Here is a 24349-nt window from a genome sequence, read left to right on the forward strand (position 1 = left end):
TATGAAACCATTTAATACAAAAAATAACCGTTTTGGCGGCCAAATTCCTCACCAATAGACAATTTCTCTCTTTAAACTAGAATCCAACAACTTTTTTTTTTCTACTCCAACCAAAAAAAGACTGAACAATGAGTAAAATGAAGTTTGGTATCAAAATTAAATTTTGTAAAATTCAAGGGACCAATTATTTAATAGCTAAAAAATATGGGAGACTCAAATAAATTTTTGATCAAAATATTTAATCCGCCATCCTATGTTATTTATGTTTTTCACTTCAATCTCTTTTCTTTCAATTTAACCCTCCTTAAACAAAAAAATGCAATTAGACTCTAATTTATTTTAAAAGAGCTCAATTATACAAAAAAATTAACTTGAGGATTATATTGAAAATTTTAAAAAAATTACCTACAATATAATATAAAAAGAAAAATAATGTTTTTATAAACAATAAAAAGATCAAATGTTTTAGCTGTAATAATACATTTTTATGGAACAAAATTCAGTTTTGCAGGCTAGTGCATATCCACCCCTAGAGCAGCGCAAACCTACACCAAGGCTCCACGGTTGAAATTACGTTTTTTTAAATTATTAAAAAGAAATTTTGTTAATTTTTTTTAATTATCAGATTATTTTAATGTGCTTATCTAAAAAATATATTTTAAAAAATAAAAAAAATATCATTTTAATATATTTATATATATATAAAAAACTTTAAACTACCCTTATAAATAACCCAAGTCAACTTCTTAAAATTAGCACCCTTCGAGTTTTACTTTAGAAAAAAAAAAGTTTTGTCAAAGCAGAAGCACAAGAATTTTTTTAAATAAAGAAATAATAATAATTTCTCATAAGTGGACCTCAAGAAATAAATAATAATTCAGAAATGACTTTTCTCCGCCCCTCTGAACTTGCGGTTTCGCAACAGCAACATCGGCAGCCATTTTATCGTCTTCGCCAAGAAATTCTCTATTACATAACCTACGGTTCTAAAAGAAGACCAAAGACAGAGATCAATCCGTGTTCTTGTAATAAAAGTTAAAGAAGATTGCAGAATCAGATCTCGGAAGAACTCAAGAAAAAGAGTTATTATGGTGCTGCCATTATTGAAGTTAGGGACATTAGCCTTGAAAACATTGAGTAAACCATTGGCCAGCAGGCTCAAACAACAGGCTGCTATTCACCCCAAGTTTCGTCAGTTCATCATCAACATTGCTCAGGTACTCTTTATACCCATACATTTGACTTGATCTTTCATTTTATCAGATGGGTTTTGGTGACTTAGATTGTTTTTCACTCTAGAGGCGATAAAGGTTGAAACTTTGATTGTGATTGTTTGAATTGAATTACCAGGCTAATCATCGGATTACAACTAGAACGCAAAGAAGAATATATGGTCATGCAACTGATGTTGAGATAAGGCCCTTGAATGAAGAAAAAGCTGTCCAGGCTGCTGTTGATCTTATTGGGGAAGTCTTCGTTTTCACGGTATTGTTTTTTAATCCCAAGTCGCTCTTCTTGATGTTTGAAGAATTTGTTTTGAGTCCCTTAGTTTTGCTTCTCTTAATGTCTGAATTTGTTGATACCCAAAAACTCTACTTATCCTGTACAATTTGCAATGTCTTTTGTGCTGTGTAAATTGTGGGTTTGTGTGCTTACGCTGGTTTTTGTCCTTGCATTTACAGAAAGAGAGAGAATAGTGTAGCTAATTTGGTGTCTTTTTAGTTGGCAAAGCTAACTTAACTGACTAAAGTTGTGTTTCAAATTGTCAAGAATTCAATTTTCTGTACAAGTTTAGAGACTTGCCTATGCGGAAATGTTACTGTATATTTGAGGTTTCATAAGAAAAATGTTAAATAAGAAATATTATTAGTTTTAGATTGTGGCGTTAGAATTCTGTTATAAAGGAAAATTGTTTATCCCTGGTGAATGTAAATGAAACTCTTATGCATAAATTGAATCTTGATGGATTTCTGAGCTTTTCACTCCTTCTGCAAGACTAAATAGATGGGAGGGTGATCATATTTACATATGTACACAATTTACATCTGGCTGAATTTCTTATTCCATCAATATGATTGTAGAAATGGGAACCAGTAACACTAATTTAATGCACTCTAATTGATTAGGACAAAATTTGGTCTGGATTTAGGAGATGGTGGAGTTCTTTGCTTTGACACCATGCTATATGTACTATTATGCATGAAAAAAAATGAATCTGATATATTTTATGTGCTTATTTCACTACGAGACAACTATGAAGATTATTTGGGTTTACAATTACTTAGTGCTCCATTTTTCAACATGAATAGGTGGCAGGAGCTGCTGTGATTTTTGAGGTGCAGAGAAGTGCAAAATCAGAAGCCAGAAAAGAGGAAAAGCGAAAGCAAGAATTGGAGGTAAAATAATCTTCTTTGTTTGCTGACATTAAATCTCTTTGCTAATTTTGTTTCCCAGGTCCACCTTGGAATGGCTATTATTTACTTTATGCAAAAGCTGTTTGATAAGATTCTTCGGATGTCATTAGACATTATATAGTTCTAGGTGTTCTGCATGGAATAGTTTAGCAACAGCTGCCATGTGCAGAGCTCCTGTTCTTCAATGTCCTTCCCTTTTGGTAATGAAGTATTTTCTTTATCATCAGTTATCATAGCATACTAAGCAAGGGTTATATAATTTTTTTTTTCCTGGGCACGAGGAGCTGAATTTAATGAATATTGATTCTGGGACGTTTTCACTGGCCCAACAAGATTACAACTTCCGCTTGGTATAACTCTTGAAGAATTTTAGTTTCACACTTATGTGTCAATAAGATAGATACCCACTCGAATCTACAGAAGCATAGTAAGAAAAAAGAGGAGAGAGAAGAGAGGGGAGATATAGATCCTTGATAGATTAGGGTCCTATACATATTGGCATTTCCAATCCAATGGACTTGCCAATTAGAAAAGGAGTTTCTTTAGGTTAGTTTGTTTGCACTATGATGGTTGGTGCTATCATTTTCATGACGATGTGAGCCATGAGTATATGTGGTGCCCAAATGACGGTAGGGGGGGCACCCATGGACCACTTTCTAGAGAATAGCTGAACTGATCTTTTGTACGATCAAAAAAGGAAATTGCAATATTGTGAAATGATAGTGTTTGAATAATCAATAATAGAAACATGTCACTCCTTTTCTAGCAGAATCAATCCCTATGTTCCTCCCTACTTTCAGTATTGGTCATTTTCTAATGCAATTTTATTTTCTACTAAAGAGAAGACATGATGATTGAAAATTCCAGATCGTAATATACATCACCACACTTTCAAGTTCTCAAACTGATCTCTTTAATCTGTTTTAAGAAATTTGTAGCGGCCTTAAATGATCATATTTCGATGCATGTCTGTTGTTGATAACAATAAATTGAAGCAGACTCTTCATTGGCACCTCCCATCTCGTGTTTACTTAGATGAAAATTGAGGGCCTCTTGATGGCTTTATAGCGTTTTTTTTTCTTTTTCCTGTTTTCTTTGTGACATTGTCATGTTTAATGATAAGGCTTGGTCAGCAGAAATGTACCATCAAATAACTAATACTTCATTGCAACCTCGTCTCATAGCATATTATCAAATTGATAATTGACATTTATTTCCAGTTTCCCAATTCATGGACACTGTTATTCACTTTGTTTTTAGGCAATGAAGCAAAGAGATGAAGACTTGGCAAGAGAAGTGGAACTTTTAAAGCAAAAACTACAAGAAATTGAGCAGCTTGCCAAGGGACGAGGTCTTGGTGGTATTTTCCAGTTCAAACATTCAGCTGCAGAAGAAGAAAAAGCAGCAAAATCATAGTAGTCTAATTATGCAGTGCATCAAATTGCACAATTTCTAATTCATTGAAGGGCTCGCTGCTAGTGAGAAGCGTTCCTCTTTTTTATTCATTTCTCCTTCTATCATATTTTCAGAGTGATTCTGACTTCGACTGCTTCATTCATAACAATTACCATCAAAATTGAGGTTCTCTTTGAAGGAATAAAATCAAATAGAAGGGGTGAATACATTACGAGTGATTGGTCTCTGTATCCAGAGAACCTGGAAGTGAGAGGTTTGCCAACCTGGGGTGAATACATTACTGCTTCATTCATAACAATTGTTGGAAGGTTGCATCATATTTGTACAAAACCGTCATTAGCATGTTTAATGGCCAAACTAGACGTGTACCTATGCTTGCGGAGTTGAATTATTATTTTTAAAAATGATGTTTGAAAAATATCAAAAATTCTTTTTCTTTTAAGCAACCTTTAAAAATATTTAATTTAACATAAATTTCCGGTATAGAGGATTAAAAAACTTATTTAAAAAAAAACAATGTTAAATAATGAAATTAAATAAGAAATAAGAAAATAAGTAAAGAAAAATAATCTTAATTTATATTAGCTTTTCAAATAAGTAACTTAGTTTATTTGACTCAAAGCATCTCATCTAGAAAAATCATAAAATTCAATTTTGAAAAAATAAAATAAATTAAAGGACTACTGAAATCTCTTAAATGAAGGGTGAAACTAAAACAATCAAATATTAAAGAATGAGATTGAAAAAAAAAAACTATACAAAATAATCAAAAACAAAAATAGTAATTGAAAGAATGAGGATCAACATAGAAATAAAAAATAAATTCGAGGAAAACTATATTTTTTTTATTAAATAATAAAATTGAAAAGAAAAAATAATTTAACAAAAGAACAATTATAAAGAATGAGGAATCAAAATTGAAAACAAAAAATAAATTAGAGAACTACTACAAGGATGAAATTAAAAAGAAAAAAATAATTTATCAAAAGAATCCACAAAAAATGAAATGAATGAGGACCACCAATTTGTTAAAAAATAATATATCACAAATTGAAATTCAATGATGAAATTGAAAACAAATTACAATTTTATAAAAGAGCCATGAAAAAAAATTAAAAGAATAAGGACCTAAGTTAAAATCTCAATAACTTAAGGGGCAACTCTAAAGTTTTGCATAGCTAGCACGAATATCAATGGGAGGAGAGAGAAAAATAAAAACAAATTATCGTTGACATCACATCGTCACACCAATACTGACACGGGTTGCCCTAAAAGGAAAAAGGACGACATGACACTTCCGACGACATACAAGAAGGGAGTTTTTGATTGTCTGGAAAAACTGCACATATCGCATAAAAGGGTGGACACCTCTCACATGCTAGCACGCGTGTTGCATGCATCATCTACTTTATTTTTTAATTATATTTTATTAACAAGAACTAATTGAGGAGAGAAGATCATTATTCTGCTTCTCATAAAGTATTGTTCATTGGAACAATTTTTTTTTTTTAATTTCATCTTTTAACTTTAGATTTATTGGGAATTGAGCTTTATAGTTTGTTTTGATTTGTTTTCTATGAGATTATTTTAATCTTATGACTTGAGTCATGAGTTTTGTGAGTTAATCTGGTTGACTTGGGTTTTTTTTAATCTTTTTTGTCATTGAATTATTTTTTTTTCAATTTCATCCTAAACCATATGCGTTGATTGAAATTAAACTTCATAATTCATTTTAGTTTGTTTTCTATAAGGTTATTCTAATCTCATGACCTAAGTCAAGGGTTTAATGGGTTAAATAGGGTTGACTCGAGTCTTTTTTTTTTTAATTGATTTTTTTTCAATTTCATCATTGAATGTTGAATTGATTAGGAATTGAGTTTTGATGCAACCATATTATTGGATAGTTTCACCCATATTTAACTAATTTTTTGCATATGTTTTATATATAAAATGCATTGATATTCTTTATTTTATGTTTTGAAGGCATTTTTGGATGAAAGATGCAAAAAGGAGTAAATTGAAGGTAATTGGCAGATTTGACGTTCAGTCGATGTTTTGTGCAGAGCGTGAGCTCTAAAAGTCGAAATGAAGTGATTCTAGTGGCATTAAAAATATAACATCCATACCTTTCTCGACATCTAAGGCAAGACAATAAAATAAGGAAGAGCATGGAAATCGCAGCTTTCAAAGTCAAATCTCGCAATCTGCCAGTGTTAACCTTCGGTCATTCCGACTTGAATATTTAGAGCTACAAAAGTCCAATTGATGCAAACTCAATTGTTTTGGATTCCTGACTCAAAGGAATATAAAAGATCCAAATTTAAGCCAAAAACGATGTCATATGAGGGAGATATGATTTTTCAAAGATGATAACTAAATTCTGCCAGCAAATAGGTTTCGTGAAGAAACGAGTCCAAATTACGTTCCGAAGCATCTAAATCGACATCCAAGTTTTTATTTCAGCAATGTAGCTCCTCAAAGTCAAAGCTTGAAGATTTCATGCAAAGCTATTTCTCCTTTTTTAGGAAAATAGTTATTGAACTACTTAAATGTAAATTGTCTACTTAAGGGAGGACTATTTTGTAAAATAGAGATTAGAGTTTCCTAGCATATAAAAAGAATGAGAGAAGACAGGGGGGGCAGCCACCCAAGAGGAGAAAAATGCCCCCCTCCTCTAAGAAACCCTAAATCATGCATTCTTCCATCTTTTTGATTAGTTGTTTAACAAACATGCAAGGCTAAACTCATTTTCTTGGTTGCAAGGACATAAAAACCTTCAGATTTCAAGAACTGTGAGATTTATTCTTCAATTTATTTTCAGTTTGTATTATGAATGAGTATGTTTGTTTTTCTATGCATATTTCCTATGATTGTTTATCTTAATTTGTTAGAGCGGACTCTAAGTTATTATTGTGAACAATCTATTGCTAAGTATGATATCAAAACTGGAGTTGTGGTATATAAACTTGTGAAGCAACTAAGTTTGATAATTGTAGCGGAACTATGTTATTAAATTAGGGAGAACATTCAATCAAAGCAACATAAGCAGACAACTTAGTTGTTAAGATTAATGAATTTATCTAGATCTTAAGGCTGCCATTGGAATAAATCATTAGTGCGAACACTGTGATTATTTGTTGGTTAGGGTTAGTTATATGGCGGATCCGTTAATTAACCAACGTTAAGAAAAGATAAAAATTTAGAATATAAACTGGAGTTTCGTTTCAAGGATCAGTTCTGATTTCTATAAGTGGATGTGTGCTTGCGACTAAGGTTTGTTCTTTTAATAATTTTTTGATTTTATTAAATTCTGTTTGATAGTTTTCTGTTTTATTTTGCTTTAGCCTATATAACATCCAACCCCCCCCCCCAAATTGCATAACGTATAGCATAAAAATCTGAATTAAATCTTCCTCGTGAGATCGACCCCTTGCTTGCTCTATATTATCTTGTGTGTTGTGTTTTAAGTTAGGATAATTAATTTGTGCGACCGCGACATCGCAAAAAGTTTCATAATTTATTTTGATTTGCTTTCTATTAGGTTATATTAGTCTCATGGTTCGGGTTTGATAGGTTAACCCGAACTCACTTAAGTTTTTTTTCTTCTTTTTTAGTTGATGTTTTTCAATCTCATTCTTCAACATTGCTTTGATTAATAATTGAGCTTCGATATGTTTTTTGATTTATTTTTTATAAGGTTATCACGGTTTAATGACCTAGACAGATTCAATATGTTATTGTCTCAATATATATATATATATATATATATATATATATATAAAAGGTCATTTTAAATTTTATTAATCACACTATGTTTTTTTTTTTTTCTTGTTGTCCAACTTGTCTTTGGATTTGCCAAGTTAATCGGGTGACATCGTATCAATCTCTACACGGTTAAAATATTTTTCTTGTTGAAAACATATTATCAAATACCTGGATATTTTTTTTTAAAAAAAAATTTATTTGACCCACAACTTAGCACAAATAAATGATCTAGTATTTATTCAAATACTAAATTGCTCCTAAGCCAACATGATAATAATAATAATAAAAAATAGTATGAAAATATAAAAAAACCCTAAATGCTGGTTCTATTTTTTTTTGTTTGAAGGGTAATTGAAGCCATTTCATTGTGCTAAAAAAAGTATGAAAATACTGAATTATCTCCAATCAATTTAATAAAGACTAATAAACCTTGTAAAAAGATATCATTGCCCCCAATAATTAGTTTAACATTTTTTTGTGAAAAGAGCAAAATTGTCATTATACTTGAGTTGAGTCTAGGCGAACAATGTTTTTCCTAGGGGTTTTAGCTTTTTTTAACAAGTGAGATTTATTAGATGGCAAAACATATTTTTTCCTATAAAAGATCATGATCAAAACAGGTTTACGTGCCTATGCATGTCTACAGAGGGTAGTGAGGTTCTTATTAACAAAGCAATGAAAGAGCTAAGTATAATGTTGTTCACTCCACTGTAGTCTTCCACCCAATTACACTATAGATTCACATAATGTAATTTTTTTCTTCTAGTTATGTAGTTTTTTTTTTGGTTATTTTACTTTTATTTTATTCAATTTTGGTCTTAATAGTTTGTTTTGATGATTTTGATGTGGGCTTTTGTAGAATTGAAAAAAAATTCCATCATTGGGTTGGCACATGATTGTTTGAAAAATCATTTGAATTTTTTATTTTTCAAAAGATTAAAAATAAAGAGATAACAATGGAAAATAAGGAAAAAAAATGCAAACCATTTTGTCACTATAAGGAAGATGAGAAGAAATCAGACATGAAAAACAAGGTGATGAGAGAAAAAAAAGAAAGATGAAAAGATTAAAAAGAAAAATGGATCGTTGAAACTATACCGGTTATAGTTTTGTTTTGTCACCGTAGAAAGATGTAGTTAGTTTATGTTGGGTCAGGATCGCAAAGCGCAATGCTAGTTTTGCCTTAAATAAAAATGCATGGTTACTTGTCTACCGATGACTTAAAAATTTGTGTTTTCCCTATAGACATGCGTCAAACATATCAATGTTGTGAATTTAAAAGATTGCAGATTGTATGGAATGAAGAGTTATGACTGTTACATGTTTATGCATACACCCATTAATTCTATTAGCTTACCATGATTTATTTCCAATATCAGATGCTCTCATGGAGATCAATAACTTCTTTAGAGATATATACTCCAATAAGTTGCAAACAAAACATATGGAGAGGCTTGAAACGAATATTGTCAAACTTGAGATGATATTTCCTTTATTATTTTTCAAATCAATAGAGCATATACCTATACATTTATCATTTAAGGCAAAAGGTGGAGGCCCAGTCCAATATAAATAGATGTATCTATTTGAGAGGTTAAGGATTACACATATATCGTAATTAAAATTTTATTGTCTTTCTTTGTATATTTCAAAACATTCATTTAATTTCATACAGATATTTGTTCAACATTAAGAGAAAAGTAAAAAACAAGTGCGTGTTGAGGCTTCAATATGCGAGGCCTATATTGTTGAAGAGATTTCAATATTTATCTTGTACTATTTTGAGGCTCAATTGAGAACAAGAATCAATGGCGTTCCAAGACATGATGATGATGAGGAAGTGCTTTCATGTGAGAAGTTGTCAATATTCTCCCATCTTGGATGACCCGTACCAAAAGATATTGTGTAGGGAAGATATTTGTCAAAAATAAAATTCAAACAAGTATATAATTATGTGCAATTTAACCGCGATAAACTAAGATTTTTTATTTAGTAAGTATACTATTTAACATGTCGATATTTTCAAATAATTTATCTCTTATAATATCATAAACTGTTACATTGTTGAATTCTTCGCAGGCAATATCTTAATATTTACTGTCTTAAAACTCACAGCTAATTGAATTTTAAATATTTTGATTACAGGATGAACAATTTTCCATGTAGTTCAGAACACATATAAATACTATATAATTATTCTTATCTCCCAGGATACTTAATTTCATTATATATTTCTCGTTAATTGTTCATGGTTGTACTTCATATACCAGGTTTTTTAATTGGAAGGGAATGCTAGTGTTACTTTGTCTTTACTAAGTTTTAGTCCTAAAAGAAAGGTGAAGTGCTACAACAAGTATTTCATCAGTGGACATATGTTTCATATTGAAGAATATGAGCAGGGTAAAAAGAAATATAACGATGGAGTTTGTATTAAGGGATTGCCTTTTAATGAGTTGGAAGTTAACTATGATAGGAAGTTGGAAGAGGTCAATGAATTGAAATATTATAATGAGTAGAATAAAGTATTTTTATTTAAATGCTATTGGTATGACACCACTAACATAGGAATCATAGTAGATCCCTATTATGATTTAGTCAAAATTAATTTATAGACTAGACTCCGCAATGTCGGCAATGTCTTTGTTTTTGTCAAGCAACGCTAGTAAGTTTATTACATATACATTTTTTCTTTAGAAAGGATCGTTCAATAATTGATTGGTTATCCGTAGTGAAAGGGTCATGTCGAAGTTGTTCAGGATGACAATAATGAATTAATTATGAGAGATAATGTCTTTTAACTTCGTATGTTAGTTGATCCAGATCAAGTTGTCTTGTCTAATGACTTAGAAGAAAATTCAAATTTAAGAATATTTTTGCTAATGTTAATGCTGAGGAGTTGAATGATGTTTTGAGCTCCCGTGGACATACACAAGTTGATAAAGGTGATGACAATGAAATCAACGTAGAATATTGCGATCAATTGATATTTCTGATTAATTTGCACAACCCGAATGTTTAATGTCATAAACTATAAATGTCAAGAAATCAGAACTTAAAGATTGTTGTTACGCGCAGGTAACCCATTTGTACAAGTTGGCTTCTGTCATCAATCTTTTTCCAAGTTTTACTGCCACAGTGAGAAGATTTGTTCTCCTTCCTAAATTCTGGAGAGGGCTATCCCTTTCAGCAAACAAATTCAACAGCTTTGTATGGCTTGAAAGATTCTGTCCATCACTTCTCTTTTTCCTGATGAAATGCATGTAGACATTCCCGATCACTGTCTTGTTTTCTGCTCATTTTTATCACGAAAGATCATCAGAACACGAGTTTTCTCTGACGAACTATCCGGATTTGGTGTATCGGCGGGCATGACAGAGAGAACGAAGAAACTCTCACAGGCATAATTATTACAATTTGTCTCCGTTTTGGTGTCTTATCCCACAGTAAATTCTGAAATACTGATAATAATAAGATACCGACCAAATTTATTGACATAAGATGCTAATTGTCTACATTAGATCGACCTTTCTGCGACTAAGCACCTTTTAAGATTCTATATCAATCACGATCGGAATCTGTGGATGATAGTGGACGTGCCCTTTATGCCTTTCTTTCATCACTCATCTCTAGCTTTCTCACCCTCCACAGAGAGAGAGAGAGAGAGAGAGAGAGAGAGTTGGCTGGCTTTAATTTCCCCCCCTTTCCTGATACATAAAAGTGAGTGTCGTTGGCTGGTTTCCTCCATGATTGACCAATAAAATTGAGTACATACCAGGACGTTGATAGGGTCATTTGACAGAAATTGCCTGTGTAACTTCTTGCCCAAGAGGGAGGTGTTCATCAGAAAAAAACAGAAGTTTAGAAATTGATTCCATTGAGAAAATTGCGTGCATGCTCTATTTAGAAAAACTTGTAGTAGCCGCCACAACAAAATCAGGAAAAAAAAAAAAATAAATTGAAGCATACAAGTCAAACAAAACTAGTGGGATATGGCAATGAAATTATATGCAACTTGTAAGCAGAAAAAACAAAATCATGCCATAGCTAGTCGGAATTAATGAAATTTTTTTCCTGTCCTCTATTACTTACAGAGCAGTGGGATGAAAATTATGAATGCTTTTAAGATGGACTCATTAGAGAATGATTTTCATTTTTTTTAATCTATTCGTAATTCAAGTTTCTTGAAACATTCCTAATAACTTGTTCAATTTTACATTTTTTTTTTAAAATACCAGTGACAATTTTTTCTTTTACAAGCAGAGTATTTTTCTCGTGTTGCAGTAGTTATAGTTCGATGTCCAAAAAATAAGCTAGTGAGAATAAATATTTAGTTCATCATAACAATTTAGTTTACAAGAATGCAATGTTATACATCAATGTAAACTTGCAAATAACACATACCTATATCATACTATGCATACCATGCATATATCCAGAATAGCTTAAGAAATTAAAAAAGAATCCTTACATGCATACTAATGTATTAGATTAAATGATACCACAATAAGTTATTTATTAAAGCACTTTAAAGAAAATCATCAAGCTTTGTTTTTATCAAGGATTAATCATTTGTCCTTAAATCTTTATTTCTCATTACTTAGTATAAAATGATGTTTACAATAAGTTTCCCAAAATTCCAACATCACCATCTTATTTAGATGTACATCTAAATAAGATTAATGGAACAAAAAGATTTGTAAATCAAATATTTCTCTATGAAGACTAAACCTAGCTTTTAGATTGGAAGGAAAACCAAAGAAAAAACTTTACTTCAAAAAAAAAAAAAAAAGAGTAAGTAGAAAATAAAAGTGAGGAGGAGTCTATAAAATATAGAAAATCAGTGTAGAAAGCTCTTCCTTCAACCTTTTTTAACAGTGGATTTTGGAACCAAAACAGATAAATAATTAATTTGGATAATTATTAAAATTAATTTTTATTATTACTAACTTTGATTACTTGTCATAAAACCATAATTAAACTTGAATGTTTTAACTTTAAATTTGATGTTTTTGAGCTGAAAAGAATTGTAGAGGTTTGCAAAAACTCTTGTATAAGAAAATTGATTAGATTCATAGGCTGGATTGGACAAAACTATAAGCTAGTAAAACAAAATCTTGATAGGCCAAAGAATTATTTTATAATAAACTCAAATTTAAGACCAAAATAAGTTGGAAAAAAACATTCAAACCCATGCCTAGGATCTCAGACCCGGAACCTAAAGCATGAGGTCTGAGATCTAAAGCCAGAGCCTAAGGCCTAAAGCTCATGCTCAAGCCCGCGTGTGTGGGTTAAATTCATACTACTTTGCTTAGGTTTATTTATGACTCTTCAACTTTCCACTATATAAACTACAAGAAAATCTATTTCTTTTTCATGTGGGATAGAAGATTTTGAGTTTCATAAAATATATCAACTTAGCGGTTTTTGAAATTAATTTCTCATTCACCTTCAACTTATTTTAATCATGTTAATGTTTCATATTCAAGAGCTTTTGTTGGAGAAAAGTTTTTAACAAAGTTTTAACTCTAAAAATGAGTATACCATATTTTGAATTTGACCTCAAATATACTCATTAACTATGTTTCAATAAAACAAATTGCAATAATCCTCCACTTGAATGAAATTTTCTTTACTAATATAAGACTTAAAGATTTGTAAAGAGATACTAATTTGGTGGACATCAAGATAGGTAGCTTTTGACTTTAAACACTTAGAGATTTCTTCTGATTCTCACTATTGTGTTTATTTTAGTTTTGAATAATTTCTAGATTCATAGGTGTTTCAAAGAATTCAACATTTATCAAAATTCTCAAAGAAACATCCACATTTCATAATCCAAGACAAAACAAAACAAAACCAAACCTATGCCTAAGATCTAAGACTAAGAACCTAAAGCCCAAGGCCTAAGGTCTAAAACCAATACCCGAGCACGTGCATATAGGTTAAACATGTACTACTTTGCTTAAGTTTATTTATGCTACTTCAATTTCTCACTATATCAACTACAAGAACATCTCATTTCTTTTCTATATGGGATAGAGGATTTTAGGTCCTTAAAACATGCCAACTAGGCTTATTTGAAATTAATTTCTTATTCTCACATAATTTGTTTTAATCATGTTAATCTTTCATGTTAAAGAACTCTTGTTTAAGAACAATTTTCAACAAAGTTTTAACCTTAAAAGTGAAGATAACCTATTTCAAATTTGACCTCAAATGTATCCATTAATTATATTTTAATAAAATAAATTCCAACATGGTTGCCATCTTGTATTGATAATAAGGGGGAAAAACCTTAAAAAAATGAACAAGGATAGACAATTTAACTTGAACTCGATGGATACCAAATTAAATGGATAAGTTTTTTTGGATAGTTATTTTACTCAATATAAAATAGATATAATATGGATATTGTCAAACCCAATTCAAAAATCTAATTCAAACCTCTTCCAAGATACATTCATATTTCATATTATATATATAAGTATCATTATTCATATGAACACATTGATTAAATAAATATATGGTTTGAACATTGACTTGATATTCAAGTGAATGTGCAATGTGTTATTACTAGACAACATTTATTAAATTATCTTTAGTGCTGAAAGTTTGTCCATCTATCAAATTAACGCTACCAACTAAATTTCTATAATAAATAGACCAATAATTACAAATCATGTCATCAACTTTTGTATCATAATCAAATCCTGTAACAAAAGGCCTTATTATCTCATCATTGTCATTTGATGTCTTAACTAAAGCTATGACACCCTCATCTTCATTATCACTAAGTTTGGAAGAGTAATAGCTAAGTTGATCATTGTATACAATTTTAATCCTACTTGTCTAAGTGATCACAAACTTTTATAAATGTATCTTTCACTGTCCTAAACATACCAACACCAATAAAATATGATGCTTATCTAAATGGTCAAGTAGATATGGGTAAAAATATAGTAATATATCCATGCTCTATATTATAGAAGCTTCTATGTTTAGGTCAACTAATTATATACAACTCCATTATGTTTGATCCATTTTGGATAAACAATTCTATAAAATTCCCAAAATCAACATCACAAGCAATTGGTATAGGAAAATATTGATGTTCTCCAATAAGACACCTCTAAGTAATATCTATTTTAACATCATTATGATTCAACCCAAATCCTCCATATATAACTTGTTTGGTATCTTTAAATGACATGCCTCTTCCATTGACATTTAGGTGCATAAATACATTGTAATTGAATAAATATTTGGTTTGAATGTTGACCCAATATTCAAGTAAATGTGCAATGTGTCATTTCTTAACAACATCTATTGAATCATATTTAGTGATGAAAGTTTATCTAACTACCAAATTAACACTACCAACCTGATTCCTATAATAAATAGACCAATCATTACAAATCATATCATCAACTCTAGTATCATAACCAAATTCTAGAACATAAAGCCTCATGAATTATCTTATCATTATTATCTAATATTTCAACTAAATTCATGGCATCCTCATCTTTATTATCACTAGGTTTTGAGAAGCTATACCTACGCTAATCACTGTATATAGTGTTAATCCTATTTTGATCACAAATTCTCATAAACATATCTTCCACTGTTTTAGATGTGCCAACATCAATATAAAATGATGCTTGTCTAAGTGGTCGAGCATATGTGGATACAAATATAGTAGTGTCTTTGTGCTTCAAATTATAGAAGCTTATACTTTTAGATCGATTAGTCATATACAACCCTATCATGTTTGATCCGCTTTGGATGAAAAATTTCATCATATTCCCAAAATCCATATCACATGTAATCGATACAGATGTTTTCCAACAAGACACTTCCAAGTAATATCTATTTCAACATGATTATAATTCAACTCAAGTCTTCCACATATAATTTGTTTGGTATCTTCAAATGACATGCTTTTAGTAGCATTCAAGAACTCAGTACTTTTATCAATATAAGTGATACTATTATTCATACAAGGAATAATAGTATCACTTATATTGATAATTCATACAAGGAATAATAGTGCCACCATAATAACACAACATAAGAAGTTAAAAGATATAATTTGTAAAATAAAAATACAAATTTCATAAAAAAATAATTAATCTCAAAATTCAATGCAAATCATAATTGCTATTATTTTGACTTTAATAATATCAATGAAAATATATCTAATTGCATTAATTAAAACCTACAATAACTTAGTTGAAACAAAATCCCTAATTACAACAATTTTTACTAAAATTTAATGCAAACTCTAGTTGCTATGATTTCGATTATAGCTTTATTAATAACATTAATTGATTGAAAAACTAACTAACTACATCAATTAAAACAAAATTTATCTTAGTTTAAAAAATATTCTCAAATGTGGCAAATAACCCAAAAATTCAACTTAGACACTAATTTCTCTAATTCAAACCTAATTGATTCCATAAATAACATCAATTGCATTAAAACACACATAATTGCAAACTTAAACCCAAAATTATTTTAACATCATCAAAACACCCAATTATCAAACACCACACAAACAATTATAAATCAAAACTTAAAATTCCTTAATTCAACAATGAAACCCATAAACTAAGAGAAAATGCAACTATTCTACTTTGACTTTTTTATGGTAGGGTGGTAGTTCTACTGATTATCGTGGAGGGGAGGTTGTAAATCGCAGATTGGGTCGATGATTTACAACAAAAAAACATTAAAAAGATTTGTAATGATGAGAGGAGGATGGTTTTGGTGTTTCAATAGAAGATTAAAGGCGGTATTTGAGTCATCTCAAGACCATTGGAGGCTTATATGGTCGTTAACTTTAAGGTCCATGAGATTAATCAAGGTATGCGCAAGCTAATCTAGACACTCATATTAATAATAATAAAAAAAAAAAATTAAAGGTTGTTTTTAGCGATTGAAGGTTGTTTTGGTGGTGGCTTTTAAGGGTTTAGATCTTTTTTCTTTTAAAGGAGCGACAAACATAGAAGGTTATAGAGTTTTTATACTCATTATAATCGTGGTTGTATTTTGATTATTGTAGTTTAAAATTGATGTTTTGTTTTAAATCGTGATTCTAATAACAAATATATCTAAAGTATATTATTTTTCTAATACTTTTTTAAATTATATTATTTTACTAAACTTTTATACCGTGTTTCCAAACTTAGTTAATGAACATGAATGTAGAAATTCAATTAGAATTTTATCAGGAATTTAATAAGGACAGAGTTCTTAAGAGGCTTGATCAATAACCTCGGTGTAACAAAAGTACTTATTTATGGTTTGCTAGAAAAAATAATAAATAAAGAGTGGACCAAAGATTACTAGGTATTTATAGTGTAATACTTCATTTATTTATTTTTAAATAATTAGAGTTGATTTGACCAGAACTTATCTAGATTTAGTCAGATTAATTAGATCTACTTGAATTATTAGGTTAACCAAATTTAATGGGATTAATATTTAAAATAATTTAAAAAAAATCAATTATAGATTTAGAATCCTTAGAAACTAAGATACACGAGTTTTAATATTAATTATGTACACACGTCAGGAGGGGTCCAAACCTATCTCCTCTACGAGCACAGGAGGTCAAACCCACAGGGCAAAGCTGCAATTTACTTTAAACATAAGGGTAACTCCAAACTATAACATCCAAATAAGTAGTATAAAACCACCACCTAATGAGCTTCTGCCGCGTACGCATACATACATTCCCTCACACCCGCACCGAAAACATACCATTGTTAGAGACACACTATCTTATCCATAACCCACGCACTTTCTCTTTCTACAAAATCTCTCTCCCTCTAGAAAAAGAAAAAAACAAAGAAAATGGGAAAATAATAAATGTAGTACGCAAAAAAATAAGGTAAAAAAATCAAGACGAATCTCTGCTGCTTTTTGTTTCTGGAATATATTTACTTATAAAGAGCTTTTTTTTTTCCCATTTCTTTGACACGTTTCATTGCATAAGAAAATCTCTCTTTCTCTCTGTTTTGTATTTTTTGCTCTCTCTTGGTGAGAACTGAAAGAAAGGTTTTCGTAGTAAGTTTGTGATGATCAGTGATTAAAAGTTTTTTTTTCTTGGATTTTATGTTATTTTTATGTCAATTATTGTCTGTGTTTGGATTGTTATGGTTTTGTGTCAGTGATTTAGTTTTGCTTTTACTGATTTGCTAATTTAATATTTATAGAAGTGTGCATGTTGTTTAGAATTCAAGTGCAAAAACTAATGATGAAAAAAGATGGGGGCATGTTGGATTTTCTTGAATTGCTGATTTAGTTACGATTCTGTGCTATTTTTCAGCTGCTTTGATTTTTTTTATTTTAAAAAATGAATTCTATTATTGATCATGCTTTCAAAGGGTTCTATGGACAATTGGTTTTCTTTCTTGAGGTTTAACATTGATATTTTAAACCTTTTATTTGTTTATTTGTTTATTTTGGTGGAGAATACCAATTCTTTGAAAACATGATCAGTCGTAGGTGGTGGTTTTTTCGACCGAATATGTTTTGTCAGGATATTTTATTGGTTGACATTTAAACTGAATTTATTCAAATATTTTCTTTTTTATTTTATGGTGGTTATTGACAATAATCTAATTGGGATTTTCTTGAATGGCTAGTATGGAATTATTTTGGTTTAAGCTAAGTTTACTTGAAAATGTGCTTTATGTTCATTGTTGATTAAATGCTATTGTGCCTGGTCTTAAGTGGAATTTTGGTTGTAGGGTTTTGTGGAGAGTAACGGGAGTGTTATTGTGATGGGGAAGGGTTCGAAGATCAATTGTAAGTCAGCATCTCATAAGCTTTTCAAGGACAAGGCGAAGAACCGTGTTGATGATCTTCAAGGGATGTTCTTGGATCTGCAGTTTGCAAGGAAAGAAAGCCGCACGGTTGATGTGGCTGTCCTTGAGGAGCAAGTTCATCAGATGCTTCGTGAATGGAAAGCTGAGCTCAATGAGCCTTCTCCAGCATCTTCTTTGCAACAAGTTAGGATTGAATATCTTATCCCATTTATAGTCCATGTATATCTTTACATACCATGTATGTATGTGAGAACTTGGCATGTATTTAGTTCATGTGATGAGAATGCATGATATTTTGTTTGTACTGGATGATTATCATAATTGTGAATTGCAACCTTTGTGGGATTATAGGGTGGTAGTCTTGGGTCATTCTCAACAGACATATGCAGGCTGCTGCAGCTTTGTGAGGAGGAAGATGATGCCACTAGTGCATTAGCAGCACCAAAACCGGAACCTAATGATCAGAGCTTGCAAGTTGGAAACAATGTTGTCTTTCAAGAGGTAGGTTTTTTTTTAACCTTGTGCGGTTATTTTGTGAGGTTTAGTGTGAGTTTGGTAATGCGGTGTAGATTGCTTTTCAATTGAAAATGTATTAAAATGATGTTTTTTTTTTTTTGAAATCAGCACATCAAAACTATTGAAAAACACCTAAAAAAACATCAATTTATTGCATAGTTTGAAAATCAAATTCAACCACAAAAACAAACAATCCCTTTATAGGCTTTGCTAATGAAAAAACAGATTGGAGATCTAGAATACGATTGCTGTTTTTTGTCACAAGGTAATTGAATTAAGCATGTGTTGGTAGAAAGTTCAGCTCTCTTCTCCCTTTTACTGGATATAGTTTTTTGCATGTATCGCTTTCATATTTACAGCATTGATTTGCTGTCCATGGTTATCAATCAAATCACTAAACAAGGTTGAAAGCCAGACTTGAGTGCTCATGCAGCTTAAAATAGGGAATCTTGAGAAGAAATATTGACCCTTGTTTGGAAAGTCAGGTTTTTGGTGATTTCAGTTCAGTTATGTTATTAAGCTGCACTCTTGTGGGTGGAAGGCTTGATTTGGTAATGAATTGAATTTTAGAGCTTTATTCCAAAAATATGAAATCTGATCCAGTGTTCAGATTTCACGTAGAGTTACATAGAGTTGGCCATTGCATGGTAGGGTTCATGCAATGTTCACATCTTCTTTTAAGGAGTATTTGCTTTTCATATTTACTTGCACATCCATTATGCCCTACGCTAAATGACAAAAAAGAAAGAACAATTAAGAGATTTACACTTAAAACTAAAAGGAAAAAAAAAAGATTATCTTAATTCAATTCCACTAATTTTGGATTTTTACCCAACAAGTGAATTTATTATACACTTCAAGACAACTTTGTTAATTGATTTTAGTCCAACTCCTCCCTCAAATTTATTATTGGAGGCTGTAAAGAAAACCAAGGAATCTAATTTCCCCAAGAAATCTCAAGGGCTGGAATAGTATTGGTAGAGAGTGGAGAAGAAGATTATTGTAGGGTACTCTGTCTGTTGTTTTGTGCTTATTGATTCAAAGGTTGCCCATGATGACGTTTGACTCTTGGAACCTAGTCAGAGTGCAAGTTAAAAAAAATAAATTGCATAGACAAGTATTAAATGGGTTTTGGTGATGGATGAGGTTTGGGGGATACAATAATGCACTGCTATAGGCCATAATGCAAAACTTGCTTACTCTACGCTCGCTTGGGATATTAATGGAAGATTAATGATGGATAATAACCTTCTACTCTTGGGTGCCAGTTATTTGCAGTTCATTGTGTCTTATTCTATATTCATTTCATCTTATTTCTAGTCCGAGCCTGTCTGATGATTTGCCTTCTGAGTTAATAACATTTGAGCGATTTTCTTGAAATAAAATTTCATCTCAAGTACCTGCTCTATAGGTTATAAGTAGAAAATGTATATTATCTCAGCAAAAAGTTGGTATATTTCTGGTGTATTCAGATCATAAAATTTCCTTACTTTTGTATGTTTCTGCAGTTGTCTTGCTTAAGAGTAAACAAACTATGAAAAGATGTTTAAAGTATGTTTTTTTTTTTCAACTTATCCTCTTCGCTTAGTGACTGCATGGTGATTTAGTTTTTGACTGTTTGTAGTCCTTGTGTTTGTTTGTTTTGAGATGTGAAATGCTTTTACTTATAGCTTAAAATGGCTTAGTTTTACGTTGTCATGTTTTGAGAATGTTGCATATCTAATTTGCTTTATTTGCATAATTGCATTAACTTTCGTGTGTGGCTAAAACTGAAAAGGATGCTCACAGGTGATTGTGGTTTATTTGATTCAGGGATATGGTGTGAATCATGATCAGCAAGAGCATGTCTTCCCATTTGTTGATCAATGCAAAGACTCCCTGTCAGGAGTTCGTAGCATGGTGATTAATAACATTGAAGGGGTTGCTCAGTTGGAATACCATAATTTTGATTTACTTCAGAATTCTGAGCAAAACTTTTACACTGGTTTTAATGGCATGGATTTGGGTGAGGTTGCTACCCATCTTGTTTCCAGCTATCTGCCAAGCATGTGTCCTCCGCCTTCAGCTTTCTTAGGCCCAAAATGTGCCCTTTGGGATTGTCCGAGGCCTGCTCAAGGAGGGTTGGACTGGTACCAGGACTATTGTAGCAGCTTTCATCATGCAGTAGCATTGAATGAAGGGCCACCTGGACTGAGTCCGATTCTGAGACCTGGAGGAATTGGTCTGAAAGATGGTCTTCTATTTTCTTCCCTTAGTGCAAAGGTTGAAGGAAAAGATGTTGGAATCCCAGAATGTGAGGGAGCTGCAACTGCGAAGTCCCCATGGAATGCACCTGGTATGTTAATATATGTTGCTTTATGTCTTTGGTGAGCAGTAGCTATTTTATTATTTCTATTTGAAGCAGAATATGTCTTCTGATAAATCCTTTGCAATTTTTGTATGTTGAATTAATTTTCTTCTAATATCACAGAGCTATTTGATCTTTCGGTTCTCAAGGGTGAAACAATTAGGGAATGGCTCTTTTTTGATAAGCCTCGCAGAGCATTTGAAAGTGGGAACAGAAAGCAAAGGTCATTGCCTGATTACACTGGGCGTGGTTGGCATGAGTCAAGGAAACAAGTTATGAATGAATTTGGAGGGTTAAAGAGATCATATTACATGGATCCACAACCATTGAACAATTTTGAATGGCATCTTTATGAATATGAAATCAATAACTGTGATGCTTGTGCATTATATAGATTGGAATTGAAGGCTGTTGATGGAAAGAAGAGTGCTAAGGGGAAACTAGCAAATGAATCAGTTGTTGATCTGCAGAAGCAGATGGGGAGGCTCACTGCTGAATTTCCCTCTGACCACAAGCGTTCTGTCAAAGGACGGACCAAAGTGAATGCTAAGGCCGGTGTCAGAAATGTTTATTCAGGCGCAACCCGGGCAGCACCAACCAATGAAGCATATGACTATGGGCCAGGTCCGCATTATGATTATCTCGTTGAGGATCTAGGAGACTACTATCTGACACAGTTTAAGAAACCATGATTTATGTGGAAACAAGCATTGTTTGTCGTCTAGTTGCATTAGCTTAGGCAACTTTTCATAGTAGTGATGCATGGGTCTTTAGTTTTCCAACCTCAATAACATGAGTTCAAGCACCTTTTTCACCACAGAATTGTGCATAGTTCATTCACCTGAGCGCTGCCTGCATCACTGTTGTGGAAGCTGAAGCGTCTTCTAACTTATTGAAGGTGAAGAAAAATGGCTGTTTTTCCTCAGTCCATTTTTATATAACTGATATGATATGCTGATTCACCCTGGAAAGTGGAAAATCACCAGAATAGCAAGTGGTGGATGCAAACAATTGCTAATATACTAATATACTTAACATTTTTTTTTTGGGAGGGGGGATTTAAGACTATGCTACTAATAGCTGCTGTTTTCTTGCTAACGGAAGATACTTTTTCATTAGGACTTTCCTGCCCTCAAGTATATGATATTGTCTGTTTAAATAGTTATGCTCTCGACTCTTTCTCAGGGATTTGTAAATATTATTTCGAATTTTTACAAATCTAGTTTGCAATTCCCATTTTCCAGTTGTGTTGTTCTTACTCTGGCAGCCTATTGTGATACAAGATTACAGTGATTTTTCTGGAAATATTCATAACCTACAATTATTTCAACTTCAGCCCACTCATATTAACACAAACCGCGCAGGCTTTATCACATACCTGTGACAGTAGTCCTGAAGCTCTCTTGATATCATGAAAATATTTCAGTCAAAGCTTGGCCATTTAAAAACAACACAGGAACACTGTTTTGAAACCAAAATTTGATATCTTTCTCAAATATAATCTCTAAAGTCACCAACTCATCCTCTTCATTTTCCCAAATTTCTTTTCTCAAACCTGATATCTTTCTCAATCGATCCCAACTAGACTTGGCTGCTTTCAATGACCTGGGATACCAATTGAGTCAAGAGTCAGCGAGTTATGATCAATCCTGGTCATCATGTTTTCCTAATTTTCTCTTTGCTAAGCATGGACCAAAACAACACAAATTCAAAGACTTCAAAAACCCAGAAATACATCTCTTAATAAAGCTTATTCACCTACAATGCCTACTGGGGCTGGGCTTATTATTATATTCAATTTAATTTTTTTTCTTTAAATTAATATATTTTTAATATTTTTAGATTATTTTAATGTACTAATGTAATAAATAATTTTTAAAAAATAAAAAAAAATATTATTTTAATATATTTTAAAATAAAAAATAATTTAAAAATCAATCTTTACCATATTTCTAAACATTCTTTAAATAATATTGTACCAAACGCTACGGTATCAAATTATATAAACGAATCTCTTTCCACTTGCTAATAAAGCTTATGCATTTCTACTACAAGAAGAACGATGATGTTCCATCCACAATTCTTTCAACACTCCATCAACTCATACGTGGCAATCAGCTATGACAGCCTTCTGTACTCAAATAAAAACCACAAACCAAAACCAAAATAACATTGTACATACTGTGACAGGTGGCCATAGTATTATTGCTGAAGGCATCATAAAAGAGGAAAGGCTTTCCACCAACAACCATACATATATTTATAGCTTCCAACAACCATAATACATACATGTATGTATGGTTGTTGGTGGAAAGCCTTTCCTCTTATATGTGTGTGTGTGTGTGTGTTGAATATATGTTTTTTTTCTTTTTCTTTTCCAAATTATTTTTATCAATTTTATTTTTTAATATTGAAATGATTGAGAATTTAGCTTTATAATTTTTTTTTTATTTTATCTTTTTTATAAAGTTAGCGTGGTTAGCGGATTTATCAAAATAACCCGAGTTACCTTAGTTTAGGGATTTGGTGGGTTTTTTTTTAATTAAACTTGGTTTTTTTATAGTCTTTTTTTTTTATATTGTAAAAAAAATAGTTTAAAAAAAAAACCATGTTATTAAACTTTATGAAGTAATGAAAATTAAAGAATGCGGAGGAAACTATTGTTCACCTAGCACCTATTGTACTATGGATTACAATAGTAATCCACAATGTTTTGGTTTTTTTTTTTTAAAAAAAAAAAATTTATGATTTTTTTTCAAATCTATTTTTTGTTGATTTCATTTTTTAAAATTGATATCGTTGAGAATTTAACTTTATAATTTACTTTTTTTTTTTTTGCCTTTTTATGAGTTTGTCAAGGTAATCCAGGTTACCCTATTTTACGGGTTTGGTACTATTTTGTCTTTTTTTCAATTAAATTTAATTTTTTTATGGTCTATTTTTTTTCTCATTTAGTTAAAAAAATAGTTTTAGAGAAAAGTCATGTTATCGAACTTTATAAAGTAACAAAAATTAAAGGGTATAATGAAACTACTGTTCATCCATACACATTACAC

At 31.2% G+C, this 24349-nt stretch overlaps 2 protein-coding genes across 3 annotated transcripts; both read left to right on the plus strand.

The window, feature by feature from the left end:
* Positions 1 to 876: 876 nt before the first annotated feature.
* On the plus strand, positions 877 to 4198 carry LOC118031640 (uncharacterized). Its single transcript, XM_035036126.2, has 4 exons — positions 877 to 1217; positions 1351 to 1485; positions 2310 to 2396; positions 3675 to 4198. The coding sequence occupies exons 1-4, from the start codon at positions 1089 to 1091 to the stop codon at positions 3828 to 3830; spliced, it is 507 nt and encodes a 168-aa protein (XP_034892017.1). The 5' UTR covers positions 877 to 1088; the 3' UTR covers positions 3831 to 4198.
* A 13127-nt stretch (positions 4199 to 17325) lies between these two features.
* On the plus strand, positions 17326 to 22536 carry LOC118031278 (transcription factor VOZ1). Of its 2 annotated transcripts, none has more exons than XM_035035630.2 (5): positions 17326 to 17490; positions 18353 to 18613; positions 18782 to 18931; positions 20759 to 21281; positions 21417 to 22536. In XM_035035630.2, the coding sequence occupies exons 2-5, from the start codon at positions 18386 to 18388 to the stop codon at positions 21983 to 21985; spliced, it is 1470 nt and encodes a 489-aa protein (XP_034891521.1). In that variant the 5' UTR covers positions 17326 to 17490; positions 18353 to 18385; the 3' UTR covers positions 21986 to 22536. The 2 variants fall into 2 exon arrangements, with proteins under 2 accessions (XP_034891521.1, XP_034891522.1); XM_035035631.2 differs by lacking the exon at positions 17326 to 17490 and adding an exon at positions 17512 to 17666.
* Positions 22537 to 24349: the final 1813 nt, after the last annotated feature.

The sequence above is a fragment of the Populus alba genome, chromosome 11 (genome assembly GCF_005239225.2).
Source record: "Populus alba chromosome 11, ASM523922v2, whole genome shotgun sequence".
NCBI classification, from domain to species: Eukaryota; Viridiplantae; Streptophyta; class Magnoliopsida; order Malpighiales; family Salicaceae; genus Populus; species Populus alba.